Source organism: Fusarium graminearum, chromosome 4, assembly GCF_000240135.3.
Source record: "Fusarium graminearum PH-1 chromosome 4, whole genome shotgun sequence".
NCBI lineage: Eukaryota > Fungi > Ascomycota > Sordariomycetes > Hypocreales > Nectriaceae > Fusarium > Fusarium graminearum.
This window is the reverse complement of record NC_026477.1, coordinates 1,470,560-1,487,541: the sequence shown is the minus strand read 5'-3', so window position 1 is coordinate 1,487,541 and position 16,982 is coordinate 1,470,560. Positions and strand designations below refer to the sequence as shown.

Genomic DNA, 16,982 nt, shown 5'->3' with positions numbered 1-16,982 from the left:
GGTCGGAAAATAGAGTGACATCCCTGTCGCCTAACTTAGGTCCCGCCGACACGAGATGGGTTCCTTAGATCGGGCACGTCAGGGCAGATCATGGAGGATCACCAAGAGTTCTCCAACACAAAAAGGCTGATATCCTAGAGGGCTATAGTGCTATATCACTGTCAAAGAGCAGCGTGTCCTCAAAAGAGGAAGGATGCAGGTACGATGCGAAGGCATCATTTTGGGAGGATGCACGCCAGAGGATGTTCATAAACTTGTCCTCTGGTAATGCGTGTACAGCAGCAACGCAACTATGGAGCTCTCAACTTGGCTGGGCGCATACATACTAATGCTGTGTTTGCACCATAGGCCTGTACAGTAAGTTAGCAGTTGAGATGTGTGTAATGGTTGGTTTCAGCTCGTGATGCATTTGAGCAATTTGTAACCCTGAGTGCTAGCTACTGAGTATCTGCGCCCATACAAAGACAAGACAAACTGGAAGAACCCACGCCAAAGCACAACCTGGATCTCGAACAATTGGGCGTTGTATTATTGAAGACTGTGGCGTTGCGGTTGGAGTTATGGTTACTTTTTGCGGTGGCTCTAACGCAATGTAAGTAAGTCAAGTCAGATGAACGTTTAGCGACCGCGGGCGCTAACTGGTTCGAGCTTGTGTGTGCTAACGTTAGGTCGCATGGGGCCGCACATAGTTAACGCTTAGCTAGGTGCGTTCGTTGGTTGACAGTTGCTAAGAAAGAGGTAGTATATTGATTTTGATGCTCTGAGGTTTGCATTGTATTGTAGATGAAGAAGGGAAAGGATAATCCTACTTTATCCAACCTCTAACGGGGATGGGGCGTTGCGCATGAACCAAGCAGTCTCAGCCGTGAGGGTGCCTTCCTCATGAATGACGTGCTATCTGTCAAATGGGGAGGTGCCACCCCAACAGCTTTAAGGAAAGCAAAGTGCCTCATCCTGTAACGCGATCATCACTTTTTCCTATCTGTCATATTCCATACCTACTCCACGACTTAGGGTTTACCACGAACGAATATTCATCTCGACTATAACCGTTAGATTGACTGCTCCAGCGGATACGAACGCCTCAAATTGATTCAATCGCTCTGAATCAATGCGGCAGGTTCCTCGGAAGCGGCGCGTGCGGCCTTAAATCTAATACATACACGGCTAATCTACGTCCATCAATGGTCGAAACTCTTCATTCGGATACACGTTTATTCGTTTATCCCGAGGAAGCGACCTTGTCTCAACAATGCTCGGAATGTCATGCACCCGGCTTCGAGCCACGAGGCAAGCAAGACACACATATATCGGATCCTGGACTGTTTAAATCTCCACCGTAGCATCAAGACTCTTGTTGCCAATTTGATGCAAAAAACTTTAATGAGCTCGATTCTCGAGTAGTCCACCCCTGTCTTAAATGGCTTCAGTTCAACTGAAATCTCATATGCAGGGTTCATTGCAGTGCGGTCATTGCGGTGTCTCGACAGAGCAGACAAGTGATGTCCGTCCGATGCCCAGGCTTTGCTCTGCTTCGTCCGTTGAAATGACAAGGGTCTCCAAGAGGGTGCAACCTGTCTGTAATTGGACAACCCCTGTCTTAATAGCCGCAGCATAATGAGCCATTCAGATCAGCTCCGCTGGCTCTTGGCCTCGAAACGATGCGGGACGAACACATCACAACCTCTCTCTGTGAGTTTCCAAGTATTCCTCTATGGCTCCACGCAAGCATCATGCTGGCCATTTGAACAGCGAGTTTCATCCTGCATTGATTGATCAAGCTTATCCAACCAGACTAGCCGTTACCACATGTCGTCCCGTTCACCGCTCGAGCTAACGGTGCTGGGAGGAAGCATGTATGGTCTGCTTCCTTCGAGCTATTTCATTCCCCGCCAGGCCCCTTGTCAAATTGGCATGCCTTCCAGCACCCCCTTTCGTTCCTCCATGTCATCCAGCGTGGCATTGAACGTTTCGTCGCGCTTCAAGAACCCGCAAATGGTCCCTGGCCCGCAGGCTCAAGCGCGGTTTCGCATGGCGTGCGTTGCATATCCATCCTGCTGACCAGACATTAATAGGTGCCAGTTGCCCACCCACTCGGTCTAGCAAGCCCGTATGTGTGTTTGTTTCAAACCCTCTCGTCCTGTCATTCTTCCTCTTTGGATTCAGTTCGCCCTTTTCGGACGGCAAGGGCGATTTTTCCCGCAATGCTATAAACTGATAAATTGCCTTTCATTTCTATTTACACTCGTTTACCCGCTCTGTGCTTTGTCTTTCAGTGCCGTGCCCCTCGTCAACCGAAGATAGGCCAGGCTGCCCATGTATGTATAGACGAGTGTGCACGGGTCAAGACCTTGTTTTACGAGCACTCATCCAAGAATACTATGCGTCAGGGCATACTGTCAGTTTATTTCGCTTGACCGCTTCTATTTATATTGTTTTCCATTCTCTTTACTATTCCAAGACTCTTCTGTCACATTTTCACCTTCTCCGTCGCCACACATCCCATCATCCCCCACAACGCTTCCAGCAATGAAGAAGCCGTGGAAATCTGGGGCCGGCGCTGCTCCAAGCGCTCAGCCTGTTGATAGTCAACCGTCGGCGATCCGTGGCAGGATCTCTGGACCGGTTCCCATTCCGACTTCTATGGACGACGAGTTTCCAATTCGCAATCCTGGTACCAGCATCGCGACGCCTGTTCAGGGTGAATTCCAAGAATCTCAGCCTGAGCCCACTCCATCACGCAGCGATTTCAGATCACCAACTTTCCCAGAACCTCGCCACAATGAGGCAAGCAGTTTTAGAGAAGAACCAAGATATTCAGTACATGCGCGCCATCCCGGAACAACAAGCCGATTACAAAAGGCTGAGCCATCAAACAGGCATTCTTTTGTTAGCACAGACCGTTCTCAGACTAAGGAGCGTCCGCAACGGAAGCAGTCGACCCTTCGTGGTGCTTTGGGCAAGCTCTTTAATCGCAAAAAGAAAGTCAACGATAACGAAAGCACCGGAAACACCGACTCAGAAGCTGGCTCTGTGCCAGTGCGCCCCGGACCCTATCGACGATCAACTGCTGAGGATGGTCGACCACAAGATTCAGTGCCCAGTTTAAATCATAAAGACAGATCGGCACCCAGAACAAGAAGTCGGCCGTTCCCCGGGGCAGAGTCTAAGCGATCTGCCTCACTACCCATCACCGAGTTTGATCGAGCGTTGAGATCTCACTCTATTAGACCGGAAGACGTACGCGCGATCGAGAGTGCACGTAACTCACTGAGTGCTGACTTCGGTCTAACTCATGCAGCTAAGCTACGTGAATATAGTTTGGCAGGTCTTTCCCCACGACCTGCGAGCAGTCACGGCCGAGAAAGCCGTCAAGATCAACATGACGAGAACGCGGATGAAATCGGTCGTGCGATTACTAGTGATCTTGGAGTGCGGCGAAGGTCACGGAGCTTATCAGGACTCCCAGAGGATGGCCATGGGCTCGCCCGCCGACGCAGCGACGAAATCAAGTACTGGAGGGAAAGCTACGATCCTGGCTTCACACATCCTATATCTTCTAATGTTGCAGATGTTGAAGATGGCGTCACAGCAGAAGCTGAACATACTCAGCACACCCAGGAAAAAGATCAACAGCAGCAAGCAGAGCCTTTCAACTTTGGTTCCTTTGCAGATATGAAGCAAGTGGGCAGCATGAAGATCACACATGCTGCGAATATGGAGACACGAATCAACAACCTCGAGTCTCGCGTTTATCAGTTAGAGCAGGTCCTCGACCGAATGTGCGATGGTGGTTGGAACCGGCAATCCCATTTTGAACCACCAGAACGAAGTGCACCTCCAGTACCCGTCGAGCAGCGTTCTTCCGCCAAGGTTATGGATGACCAAGCGGATTGGGCCAGAGAAGATAACAAGAAAACATTGGGATGGCTCAATGGTCACTCAAAAGGAAACCACAGAGGAAGCATGTTTCTCGATCCATCGTCTCCGGCCATTCTCAACGATGGTAATAAAGACCGTCCTGCCTCGACAGCAACAGTTCGTGGTACAACCAGCCTGCCCAACCTACTTCAAGATACACCTGGGACTTTTACCATGGATCACTACACAACGCTTGTGGCTCTGATCCATACGGAACGTTCCGCCCGAGAAGCGCTGGAGACTCAAGTCAAGACGCTTGGCCACCAACTAAGTATATTGTCAAATTCGGCGGCTATGAACCGCGGATACGACCCCCCTCCGACAGCCAAGTCCTTTGGTGACAGGTCAGCTTTTGATCACGACGATGACGACGAGAACTTAGCATCTCTAGCGGTCATTACAAGATCACACAGCCGACATGTTGACCCTGAAGATTCGGGTATTGGAACAGGCCATGGTGATGATAGCGAGTACTCCGATACATTTGAGACCCCACGCGAAGAGGGAGGACACATGTTTGGAGCGTTTGGTGAAGATCTGGATAGAGAAGATCAGGCACAAACAAAAGCGGCGCGGACATTGTCCCTGTCACAATTAACGATGGGCAGAGGTACACAGAAGTCTTCGCAGCATCTTCGCCGGGTCATATAACCAGTCACTGTTCTGAGCAACCTGGCACGCCCGAAACCCATCCATCTTACATCTAAAGGAGATACCCGTTGTACGATATCTGGTTGCAGATGACTTACGAACTTCGTTTCAAGGCAGGATTGGTCTCGAACTACTTCTGTCTACGCCCATGCGTATTTCCCACCACTACATTCATTATAACCATTTACTTACACATCTACCCTTTATCATTTTCTGCCAGCCATTATAGTGCGGCGCACTGCAATGTCTGTGCCTTTATCTCATTATCTACTTTTATCTTGCTTTAGATACCTGCCCACATTTGGGTGTCATAGCTCGGCGTACCGGGGATATGGAATAGCGTCATGTCATTTTGGGTCAGCGAGCTGGCAAAATCAGCAGTTGAAGATAATAAACTGAGCGAAAAGAGTCGTCGCATTGACACAAATCATTGCTGTGCCATTAACTGTGCTGTTGATATGTACCAAAGTGCACATGTGTCTGACCGTGATCTCGTTGCTTTGTAACTTCTTTATTTATGTAGGAGAGTGTATGCTTCACGGGTGGTGGTCGTCCTTGATTCCCCAACTTCCCACTAATGCCATGGACTTCTCGTCACCAGGTGCGAGTCTCTCATCTTGAAGGGTATCAGACAAACAAGTCCAAGGATCTCGGCCACCTCCCCATTTTAGGAGATTCTCTTTCAGCCGCTCTCCGTTCTCACGGTTAATGGCACCGCCATTCTCGCCCGCTTTGAAGACAACGCGCCAGACACGCTCAGCGAGAACACGGTCAAAGAGATAGCTATAGTAGGTACTACCGTAACTATGCAAGTGACCAAAGAAGCCCTGCCAGCAGGTACTTGGCGGATCTCGAGGACCGTGGGCAAAGCGAGCCTTGATATCATGAAAGATAGAGGTCGTATCAAAGCCTGCATTTTTAATACTTGACGAGTGATATGCCTGGTCCACCATTGCAAGTATGATTTGGTTCTCCGTTTCCATACCCTCGAAACGCTTTGTCAAGCCGATCCTCTCAGCAACAAGCTCGTAAGGCAAGGCTCGGTCTGTCTTCCAATGGCGCGCAAATAGGGACAGAACAGTAGGGTCAGCGGCGAAGTGCTCCATAAGCGTTGATGGTAACTCTGCGAAATCAGTAGCACAACGAGTACCAGAGACATTTTGAAAGCTGGTTCGTGCAAGGATAGAATGAATAGCGTGTCCCATTTCGTGGAACAGAGTCTCGACAGATTGATAAGAGAGCAAGGATGGTTCCTTGGAATTTTCGCTGGGAAGGAAATCGCACACCAGTGCGATAGTAGGCAGTTGCTTTAGCACCCCGTCTTTCGTCGAAACCTCCATACCATCATTAGCTGCCAGTTCTGGTGACTCAAAGCTTGGCCCATTGCCCTGGTCAGCAGCAATCTCTGCAACTTCATCGGGCAAGATCTCTCGAGAGCATCTCACCGTAAAGTGAGCAGGGTTGCCTGACTTTTGTGGACGATGGAACAGATCGCAGTAGAGAACGGCGATCAATTCGCCTTTATCGGTAACGACATCAAGTCGTTTAACTTCGGGGTGCCAAGTCTCTCCTGACAAAGTTTCCCGTAGAACGAGACGGATGCCGTACAATCGATCAAACAGCCGTGATAAGCCCTGTATCACTGTTCCGACGGAAAAGAATGCGTTGAGTTGGTCTTCTCGCCGTTGCCGAGATCTTAGATCGACTCGGGTCTTTTCCATATAAAAGTCCTTATCCCAGGCTTGAAGCTGGACGTCTGGGAGGTTGAGCCTGTCTCGCTTCTTCGCAATAAGCTCTTGTAATTCGGCTTGGATTATGGGAGTGTTGTTGTCTCTCAAAGCAAGCAAGAATTCCATCACAGATGAGGGTGTCTTGGCCATCATACGGTCCTTGAGAGCCATATGGCCATAGCTTTCAAAACCTGCAAGCTCCGCAAGCTCGCCCCTAAGCTTAAGCATAGCTTCGAGATACATGATGGTGTCTTTGGACGCCGTTCGTTGGGCCAGGTAGATCTCTCTACGAGTATCCTCATCGTGTACGCTCTGGAGCGCTCCTATCGCGTCTGAGCTGAGAGTGGGGAGCACGATATTTTGTCGAACTTTGAGAGTCGCTGCAATTCCAGGGTAAAGGCCGTAAAACTTGTAAGCCGGTAAAGTCAATGACTTTTTCGCCGGTTGCATCCCCTGTGCAAAAGCCGACCCTATTTCACTAATGCGTGAAGACAAATCCACGAATCTGTCCCGTGAGGCCTTTGGTAGATTGACTGCCGATTTCGTAAAGTCCAACTTGAGCTGTTCAGCAACTGTCCTCTCTTCTTCCGACCACACTTTTGTAACTTCGGGCATCGATAAAGCCTGGCTCAATTGATCACTCAACCCAGTCATGGTATTGAGTTGATTCATATATTGATAAACCATCCCCCAGGCATCAGCAGCGGCTTCTTGGAACCGAGCATCCGGATGCGTCATGCGGACGAAGTCCGAGAGATCGAGTACACGACATAATAAATCGCTGAGCCGGTCAAGATCGCGAACGACCGCCTGGTACTCTTCTATTGAGGAAGCACTGAGGACCTTTCGAACAATCTTTGTGGCTCGCTCGAGGTTTTTCTGTGCGAAGTGGTGGAAGCCGTTCGGGCTTGTGAGATATCGATTCTTGAATAAACCCTGGCTCTTCTTCAAGCTGAACTTAGGGAAAGATCTTCCGGCGGGAGCGTCGAACAAATTGCGCAGGACGGCATCATCGTGGCTCGAGCTTGCGGCATGGTCGACTGGATTGCTTGGAGAGACTGCTTGAGCGACTGCGGAAGCGATAGATTGCCATCTCCGTTGCGGAGGTTTTGTCGTGTGCTGAATACATCTATTGCATATCCAGAGGCGGTTGCCTCTCGATTTCAGCATTATAAATGTACAGGTTGGAAAGCGACCATGAAACTATAGTGAATCAAACAATTGTAACTCAAGAAGTATTTGTGGAATGAGGAGTAAATATGTGCGTATGAACTAAGATGCGCAATTGATAGAATCGTTGATTTGGGGCAGCAAGTACGGATACTACTTCGAGCTTTCCGGCGTCGGATCCAATCGCTTGTCCCTTGTCGCCTTCCCTGTTTGGCGTAATATTTCCTGGCCTTGGTCCGGAATTAAGACTTAGTCATCCCGATTCAACGCTCCCGTACTCCGTTCTGAATGGCCCCAGCAGAGCCTCCGTCCTAGATTTTCCGGCTAGTTAGTGGTGATTGTGCTCAGCAGCATCCGACGTCTATCTTGAATTCGCGTGACGTCTTTTCTCATTCACCCGGCAATTGAGCGCACAATGGCTTCACGAGTGGTGTTCTCAAGGGTTGGTCATGTCACTCGAGCTTTATATAAGCTTCTCAATGCTAATTGATTTTCGCAGCGCTCTCTGGCGCCTTTGGCGACTATGGCCCTTGGTGGCCTGGCACTGACTCCGGCCACTGTTTTCGCTGAAGGACCTAGCGACCTCAAGGTTCGTCACTTTCGTTCTGTATACAGAAATACTACCGGTGCATGCGAATATACTAACTGGATCATAGCGAAAACCCATTTACGATGACTTCGAGATCCCAGCTTCAAAGCCCGCACCCGTGACGCCACCACCCGCTGCCACGACGCCCGTCGCTGAGCCCGTTGAAGAGGAGGAGAGGCAATATTCGCCTACCCCTACGGACCGATTGGCTGTCTATGTCGGAAGGGGGCGCCTGTCTCTGTACAAGTACGCTGTCGCTGCCGAGAACAAGATCAACGAGACCATGGATTCGGCTTTCAACCTCGAGCAGTCCTTTACCAGCACCATCGCTTCGCTGGCTCCCTCTCGCGAAAGCGGCGAGCAGCTCATGCCCGGCGCTATCTACGTCTTGGTTGCTGCCATGGCCGGTAGCATCATCACCCGCAATCGCAGCATCATCCTCCGTGCCTCGCTCCCTCTCGCCATGGGTATCGGTGCTGGCTGGACCGTTATCCCCGTCACCATGCGCAACGTGTCCGACCTTACTTGGAAGTATGAGCAAAGATTCCCCGTCGTTGCCCAGTCTCACATCCGACTGCGGGAGAGCATTCTCAACAGCGCCAGCTTTGCCAAGGCGCATTCACAAGTTGGTGTCAAATATGTCGATGAGAAGGTAACAGACGCGAGAGAGGCTGTTGAGGGCTGGGTTCAGAAGGGCAAATAAAGGGCTTAAAAAAAGCGAGCTGAGAAGAGATGTACTATCACATAGAGTTCCGAACACTGTTCATTTGTATCAATAGCCGGTCCCGCTTAGAGCCGGCTACCGGAGCGCTGTATGTATTTTGAATAAGCGGGTTTCTGGTGTATATACCACACCATTGCTTGCTATTTATTGTTGACTCCAGCCCTTCATACAATATGGCAGTGCCATGAGAGCTTGTGTATGTGTATGGTAGGAACCCACTACAACTTCCCATACCGCTGCTGTAGGACAGTCTTGCGCGATTTCAGGGCTACCAGGTCAAGTAAAACTTTAGCTTAGTAGGCAGGCTTCTGGGTACGATGGACCATTGATGAGCAATGTCCTGTAAATTGGTATCTATTAAGAAACATAACAATTCTTCAAATAACCAGGTACGTTCGGTGCCAAGGATATGCTCATCGCTTGGTCATGAAACCTGGACATCCTAGCCAGCCAATTTAGTTGATCGCTGTCCTTGATCTTCTTCCTCTAGCCATCTTTATGCTTCAACCTCAGAAGCTTAACAATAAAAGTAAAACAATCGGCTTTCAAACAAAGCTATAAAACTGCTTTATTAATCACCAGAATAAGTTGATTGATAAGGTAGCCTTATGGCCTTGTTTGAAACCCTATTATTTTGCTTCTATTGTTAGGCTTCCAGGGTAGCACTGGTAGGAGCATCTCTTTCGTTTTTTAACTTAAAAAGAATGACTTGCCAGCGAATGCTTTAACCTCAAGGCTCTATATCCACCAAGTCTCAACCCTGAACTCCGTAAATGCGTTCTATGTTTTGTAGTCGAACCATACGCCGTCTATCGCTCACTCTTCTCCTTAATCGATATTCAGTCATCCCCTAAAGAGTTGCTGCGACTGGTGTAGGCTCAGAGGCCTTGACCTGTTTCGTGGGTCTGCTATCAGACATCTTCCTCTTGCGCTTCTGTTCCTTTCCTTGTTCTGATTTGGGTGACTGTGCGTTGGCAGCAGCCAATGCCTTAGCTGCCGCCTTCTTTGCGGCCTTTCCCTGTAGAGGTTGACCGAGGCCACGCCTTTTGTCAACGGCAATGGCGGCTTCAAGATAATCGTCGAGACATAGCGCTTCGCAAATACTCTTGTAGGTCTTGGACTGGTTGACAGGTTGGTAAAACTTTGATTTTCCGGGAATCATGTTTGAGAGGAGAAACTTTGTGTTGCCGAAGCGATTGTCGACTTCAATAGAAGTCTTGACGTATTGTTTGACAACTTCTTCCCAAGGTGCCACACCACCATTGGCCTTGCTCCTGAAGCAACTCGGGTTCTTCTCGGCAGCGACTGCAATCATTGCACCATCTGCCCCAAACTCTTCAGCGAGCTGAAGACCGTGGTCCCTCCCCTCAACATCTCCATTCACCAAACAGGCGACACCAAACTCATGGCAGACTTCTGCGATCATCCGGAGCTGTCCACGGATGGCTCGTTCTCTGGGTCGCATGGGTGTCGTACGGCAATGGATGGTCAGTCCTGTGATACCGGTGGCGCAAAGACGACGGACGAGAGCCTCTGTTTCCGCAGCAGTGTCGAGAAGCCTGATCTTGACACTGATTCCGATCTCAAATTCAGGGGTAATGTTCTTCACGAGAGCCTCAAGAATGGCGCAGAGCTTGTCGGGAGTCTGGAGAAGGGCAGCGCCCATGCCTCCGCTCGTGCTGAAAGGTTTCGGGCAGCCAGCATTGACATCGATGCCGGCAACATCTGCAGCTACCAGCCTGGCTGCTTCCACCGCGCGATCAGGGTCTGCGGTGCCGATCTGAAAGATGAGTTTGTCCTTTTCAAGTTCAGGGTGCAATCTGTAAATAATGCTCTCCTTGGCATCAGGAGGTGGATCTTTCTGCCCATGAGAAGAAGTACGGAACCACTCTAGTGTCTTAGACTCTTCATCGAAGCGTCGAGAGGTTCCAATCATGGAATAATCAACAGTCTCTGGTCCTATTACATACTGTTAGTGGCTGTTTTCGTAGAGATCTCGCTGGGCTTTGCGACTTACCCCAGACAAGATCTGCGCCATACTTGAGCGCCAAAAGTCTTGAAGGAAGCTCTCCCGAACGCACCATGGGTGCAAGGACAACCTTGCCGCGATAGTCGACACCACGACGGGGGATGGGCACTCGCTTGACTTCTGTAGCCATGGTTCTTCGAATAATCTTTGTGAGCATAACCTACCATAAATTTGGCAAAAGCTTCACATATTCCTCAGCAGGATTTAAATAGTAACGGCGACTCACATAAATTCTTTAGAGTTACTGGATGGAGGCAAAAATTGTTAGTCATCCAATCCAATCTAGTATTTATCTGTTATCGATAACGCTGTAAATCCCGATTGTTTGGTGCATACCCACAGACGTTGGCTTTGATTTTCGGTCTCGGCCAACTTGAGCAAGAAAAAGACCCATGCACTTAACCTGGACCCATGGCAAAGAACAACAGAGTTTGCTCAGTATCAGCCCGGTTAGGCGAAACATATGATGTTCATGCCAGAATAACACTAAACAAAAAGACAGTGCATGATTCTCATTTTCCAGTGTGATTAATAGAAAACATAAATCACAACAGGTGGCACCGAGAGCAGCAACTTTGATTTGTTTCAGTCATGAGACCCAAGCACTGTCCGAGCTCAAGTTTCAAAATCATCTTTATTTATCAACACCCATGTTCGGCTCAAGGCCAGATAATATTAAGATCGGACTATTACAGTTGCTACTCGCTACACAAACCAACATCCCGTTGTTGACAGATGTAACACAAAGCAAGAGATTCTCGAGTGGTCTAGTTCTTACATAAGGCCTATCTATACCATAAATTGCATGCCAGCTCGCCTGTGACAGCATAGTTTCTTTCTTCGGCAAGTTAAACGACGGCTGTAGAGCCAGGGTAAATGATGAGAGGTTGCGCGATACGAAGGTTCAACATAAGCTTTGTGGGCTCGGGAACAATACGAGATCTAAAAAGAGATGAACCTCGGGTTGATATCCAGAATGTCGGTGCTATTTTCTGCCCATTACCTGATAATTTAACAAGACCCTAACTCTATACGAGATTTTTTTAATTTTTTTAAATTGTCTGCTTGGGATGGGGAAAGAGATAGAGAGAGAGTACGGAGTAAAGGATGAGAAAAATGTTATCATGATTGTTGGTCTCTAGGCCCTTGACCAGGCCACACTTGATCCAACATCTTGCTTGCTACTGCACGGAGACAAAACCGCACATTCTTTGTTACGCGCCTTGGTCCAGAGCATACGTATCACTCAGCGGGGCTCCATACCAACGTCTCGTCCAATATCACAAAGGTCTGACGGTGAATTTTTAGAAATGAGATCAGAGATCAGAGATCAGAGATCAGAGCGATGAAGAGGACCAAAGGGGGCCCCACGTTCCATACAGAACACACCAATTTATGTGTTAGCGCCATTAGCTCGGGAGGACTTTAGGGAGCCAGAAATACCTGACTTGACCTGAACTAATAAGATGAGCTAGAGACATGTGAGCCAGCTTAGTATTAAGGGACGGATGCGTATTTGGGGGATAGATGATGGAGATCACACCGGAGTTGTAACAAGTTCTGTCAAGCGCTGGTGGATAAATGCGACTACAGTATCCTTACTTGCCGGGTATATACCAGACACAGAACGTTCCAATGCCAACACTGATGTCAGTACTGATGTTGGTACTTTGGATGTTGGGGATAATGACCTAACCACGGCCATAGCCGACTGACTGTTTTAGGGGACTAGGACAGAGTGTTTCAGCCCGGTACTCACAAGCCACGACCATGTCATTGCGGCACGGCCTCAAGTCTTTGATTAGATTGGTTCAACTAGGAGAAAAGCGAACAAAGCAAATGGAGACACGAGGGGGACTGCCATATTAGGAAGCGCTGGGAGATGGCAGATCTGCTACGTATTTGACACTCAAGTCCCATCATCATTGGGTACAACCAGCAACAGCTTGCGCAACCAGCAAGTCGATCTGGCACTAACACGGCCTAATGAGTTATGAGTGGAGGCTGGTCGGTCTGGAGTGGATGGGGAAATCGAATTAAGGGTCTCTTTCTGTACCTTCACAATTTCTACTTATCAAGGATGATAGCTTGGCTGTCTGAAAGAGTCAGTACTAGATATCCATTCCTGTAATCGTTGAAGGAAAGCTTTGGGCATTTATTACTCACATTTTCATCAAGATGCCTTTGCCAGCCGGATACTACCGCTTAGTACTAACGACCGATTGACACCAATTGATCCATTGAACCGTACGTAACCTGACACCAAGTACCTCGCACTACCGTATTGGGAGATCTGTACTTTGGTCCAACGTTTTAATTATCTCATGTTTGTCAAACGCGGTGTTAAAATAACCTGTGTATGCACTGTAGACAATTTAATAATACTGATACTTGCTGGAAATCTTGCTCGTGTCTTGTTGCCAGGGAGCCTAAAAGTCCAAGCCCAACTAGGAGCCACTCGCTGTCCATTTTATGTTGATCCCTGTGACTCTGAAACTCCCCTGGATCACCATACAGACATCAGTCAAGCACACGACGCCTACGCTTCGGCCTCCCCTCATCTTTTCCCACTTCATGCCTTCCTTCCCCTCTACCTTTTAGTCTACCTTATTATTTTGTTCTTTCTCCTCTTTCTTGGTACTTTCATTCCTTGGTGTTGTGCTGGTCCTATCACAACGCACTGTCTTACTGTAGGTATTCCAACAGTGCTGTGCAATAAGCCCGCTCATTTCTCGTCCATCGTACAGCGGACGAGCCATTTCCTTACACAGACACCAGCAAAATAAAGCACGTACGTACATCCAGCCAGAGGGTAAAGGACCCTTCTTGGCGGGTTCTCCCTCTGCCATCCCTGCTCAGTCCCCTGCTGGCTGCTTTTCTATTCCCCTGGCCCTGCCCTGCTAGCGCTCTAGCGACAAAGCAGAACCGCCTGCGCATTGCAACCATTGTAGCGGATTGTAAGTTCTGGGCTGACCTCTGAGGGTGTTTAGGGTGCTGTGCTGCCCAACGGGTCTACAGTAGATTCTACTGTAACATTCGTCAAGAGGGTGGTCGTACATACAATCTACACACACACAGCAATCTGGGATTGGCTGTTGCCGTGTCTGATCTGTCTACGAATCTTTGTGCACTTCCTTTCTTTTTCCTTTTTCCCCTCTTTGTTACTCTCTTTCGGCTCATTGGAGGTCTGCATCGAAGCCGCACACGACGCCTCAACTCAACCTTCCCCGCCATAGCCAAACATCCACCATCCACTATCGCCAATAGCTACCAAGGTACCTTACCTTAGCTCCGCCTCACCTCACCTCCCTCTGCTCACGATTGCTTATCGCAGATATCCCCTGATCTACAACGAACGAACGAGCCTTTGTCGGATACCGCTACATCGAACGCATCCATCAACAACACGGCCGACCTTCCTTGAATATTAGCCGACCTCCAAGCGCCGTCTACAGTACCATTGTCCGCCTACACCATCCCCACATGCCTACCAGTTGATCCTCGTGTCGCCAGAAACAAGCCAGCCTCATTGGACGACTCCACTATCTCTACTGCTCCGGTACTGTCCTGTAATCGTCCCAGCAGAGGTGACAGCGACAAGGGAACCACGTTCCTCTGCTTCTGCAAAGACCTGGGGGGTTCTCTCTGCTTACTTCCTACCTATCTTTGTTACTTGTCGTTGGGTCAATGACAATCTACTGAGCTTCAACCTTTCACAACTCCTCCGCCATTGTATCCCTCATGGAGAACGATATACCCGCCATCCAGGCCCCTGATGGGCGGTCTTCGAGGAGAGACCGCCTTATGGGCAAGCTCTTTGGTGCGAAAGATCGCAAAGGAGACGAAGCACGCTCTGCCGCCAACGTCGAATCGTTCCTTCACAGCTCCTCAGATAATCTTACAATCATAAACCCTCCCCCGCCTCCCCCACCGTCTTCGCTCCCAAAGCTAGCCAAGCTCGACACCACATCGATCTCTCGTTACCCTCAAGCTTTAGCTGTCAACCATGCAGCTCAGCAAAACCGACCTCTCGTTGCAAGCCCAGCTCGGCCCGATACCAATAAATCGCCGGGACGAAGCCCACGACCTAATAAGAAGGGCCTTGTCGTAAGATTTGACGATACCGCCCCCGATGTGATCGGCGAAGGAGGAGATGAATCTGAGATCCCAACTCAAGAGATCTCGAAGCGCAAAGCCTCTCGACCTAAACCACAGCAAGCACCACAAGCACCACAGCCACCCGCTCATCGTAGGGCCCCAATGCCGCCAGCTCGTCCTCCCCGTCCCGATTCAACTGGACCTGCCTCGCCTGTGGATGATTTCCGACCAAAATCGCTATCCAGGACACAGACCGGCTTCTCCTCAATTTACACACCCGGGTCGGACGACGAGTCTGACGCTGGAGCAAACAACAACCTCAAGCCAGATGAGCTTGTTTCACCTATCTCTGCACAGCAGACACTCAGTCCAGCAAGGGCAAGGTTTTTGGGCCCAGCAGGAAGACAAGATGACAACAGAAAATCATACATTGAGATTCATTCTGCGCAACAGCGTGAAGCAGAAGGTAGAGTATTTGCTGAAGCTGCGCGAGTCGCCAGTGCGACGTCAGCATCCTCCCACAACTGGGACGACCCTCATTCTGCTACGCCTCTTTCAACCTCTCCCGTTGAATCGCGAAGACCAGGGCCTCCGTCACCAGAAGTCCAATCGGCCAAACCAAGTCTTGAATACAGTCCTGCCGCTTCTGTTCATTCCAACTCTTCAGCTTATTCACCGCCTGTACCTTCAGCTGCAATCCCGGCTTCTGCTCCGGGTGCATCTCCAGCCCCGATTCCTTCTGGGTCTCCAGCTGTTCCCAGTCCAGTCCCAACTCCCGCCTCCGCAATATCTATGGCTTCGACAACGACTTCAGAAGTTAATCAGTTATCGCGGCAGCCAAGCATTGCGCCACAGCGTGCTCCTCCCATGATGGCGTCTAGAGCCTTATCTGTAAGAGTTGCTGATGGTACTTCGGCTGCTGCTGAGCAGGCTCTTGAGATCTTTACCACAAGGACGAGCCATCTTTTTGAGCTTTTCCGACTCCACGCGGAATCCATTAAACCTTTGTCGACTTGTTCTCTAATGGACTTTGGTCGCGGTGCGCTGTGGTGGTTTCTCAAGGGTCGCATGGGCCTGGAAGTTGCCATCAGAGAAAGACCCAGTTCTCCACAGGGCCAGATGCAGAACGACAGGGACCGCCAGCAAGCTTATGCCAACCTGGCAAAAGCTTTCTGGCTTTCTGAGCAGGTAGTCCCTGAAGTTGCTCAGTCGCAAGGGGTAGAGATTGACTCTGAGATCACCGACGTTAGCGCTAGTCTGGTTTCAGCGCTTAAGAAGCTGGCCATGTCTATGAAACGAAATGGGTTCTTGCCCCCCGAGGACGCATTCTTACCACAGAGCATTGACAAGTCAATATGGGTTGAATACCCGCCTTTGAGTCAGGATATGATTGCCCTGCTCTCGGGTAACTGGGCTTCGGGTCTTACTGCCATGACGAGTCCGATGTCCAAGTTGAGGCTACTAGATGCTTTGCCCGTTGGAGATACTACGGACAACTTCAACTACGGGCGAGTGCAAGCAGATGCTTATCTTATGGAGCAAGGCCATGAAGACCAGAAACTCTATTTTCCATGCCTGCTTTCGATGGTCCGGCCACAAAAGTCTACGGGACTGGTCTTCATCTTAGCCAGCCAGAATGGCCACGTGCAACTCGTTATACAAGAGAACAAGAATGTTGGTCCAGTCTGGGACGACGTTCGCTGGCGAAAGGAAACGTTTACCGTTGATATTCGACTACGACGTGGCTTCATGATAACTATTCAGCTTGTGCAGCAGGATTTCAGGACCCTATGGAACATGTACGACTTTGGAAGCAAGGTCAACCAGTCACTTTATCCACGTAACGACGAGAGCATGGTGTTTAGGTCAACCTTGCGGTCATTCCAGGTGATGGATGCCGACCCCAACTACCGCCAATTCCCGAAGGAGCCAACGCCTTACTGTGAAATCTCATTGTTTGAGAAGATCCACAAGGAAAATGGGCCTGCAGCTACTCGTACATGGCATCTTGGTTTCCGAATTGCCGTGGTAACAGGGCCAAAGACAAGAACGCTGAGCGGAGTCCAGCAT

At 49.6% G+C, this 16,982-nt stretch overlaps 5 protein-coding genes across 5 annotated transcripts; 3 read left to right on the top strand and 2 right to left on the bottom strand.

Annotated features, from left to right (window-relative positions):
- Positions 1-1,809: 1,809 nt before the first annotated feature.
- On the top strand, positions 1,810-4,572 carry FGSG_06866 (uncharacterized protein; the record flags this gene model as incomplete). The annotated part of the gene is made up of 4 exons (XM_011328221.1): positions 1,810-2,036; positions 2,083-2,114; positions 2,277-2,318; positions 2,462-4,572. The coding sequence occupies 4 exons, from the start codon at positions 1,810-1,812 to the stop codon at positions 4,570-4,572; spliced, it is 2,412 nt and encodes an 803-aa protein (XP_011326523.1).
- Positions 4,573-5,108: 536 nt separating this feature from the next.
- FGSG_06865 (uncharacterized protein) lies at positions 5,109-7,472 on the bottom strand (the record flags this gene model as incomplete). The annotated part of the gene is made up of 1 exon (XM_011328220.1): positions 5,109-7,472. One exon carries the CDS (start codon positions 7,470-7,472, stop codon positions 5,109-5,111), a length of 2,364 nt encoding a protein of 787 aa, XP_011326522.1.
- Positions 7,473-7,817: 345 nt separating this feature from the next.
- Positions 7,818-10,809, top strand: FGSG_06864 (uncharacterized protein). Its single transcript, XM_011328219.1, has 3 exons — positions 7,818-7,914; positions 7,972-8,061; positions 8,129-10,809. The coding sequence occupies exons 1-3, from the start codon at positions 7,888-7,890 to the stop codon at positions 8,762-8,764; spliced, it is 753 nt and encodes a 250-aa protein (XP_011326521.1). The 5' UTR covers positions 7,818-7,887; the 3' UTR covers positions 8,765-10,809.
- FGSG_06863 (uncharacterized protein) lies at positions 9,444-10,944 on the bottom strand (the record flags this gene model as incomplete). Its single annotated transcript, XM_011328218.1, has 2 exons — positions 9,444-10,744; positions 10,803-10,944. The coding sequence occupies 2 exons, from the start codon at positions 10,942-10,944 to the stop codon at positions 9,636-9,638; spliced, it is 1,251 nt and encodes a 416-aa protein (XP_011326520.1). The 3' UTR covers positions 9,444-9,635.
- A 3,611-nt stretch (positions 10,945-14,555) lies between these two features.
- Positions 14,556-16,982, top strand: FGSG_13002 (uncharacterized protein). Its single transcript, XM_011328217.1, has one exon. It carries the CDS (start codon positions 14,968-14,970, stop codon positions 15,781-15,783), a length of 816 nt encoding a protein of 271 aa, XP_011326519.1. The 5' UTR covers positions 14,556-14,967; the 3' UTR covers positions 15,784-16,982.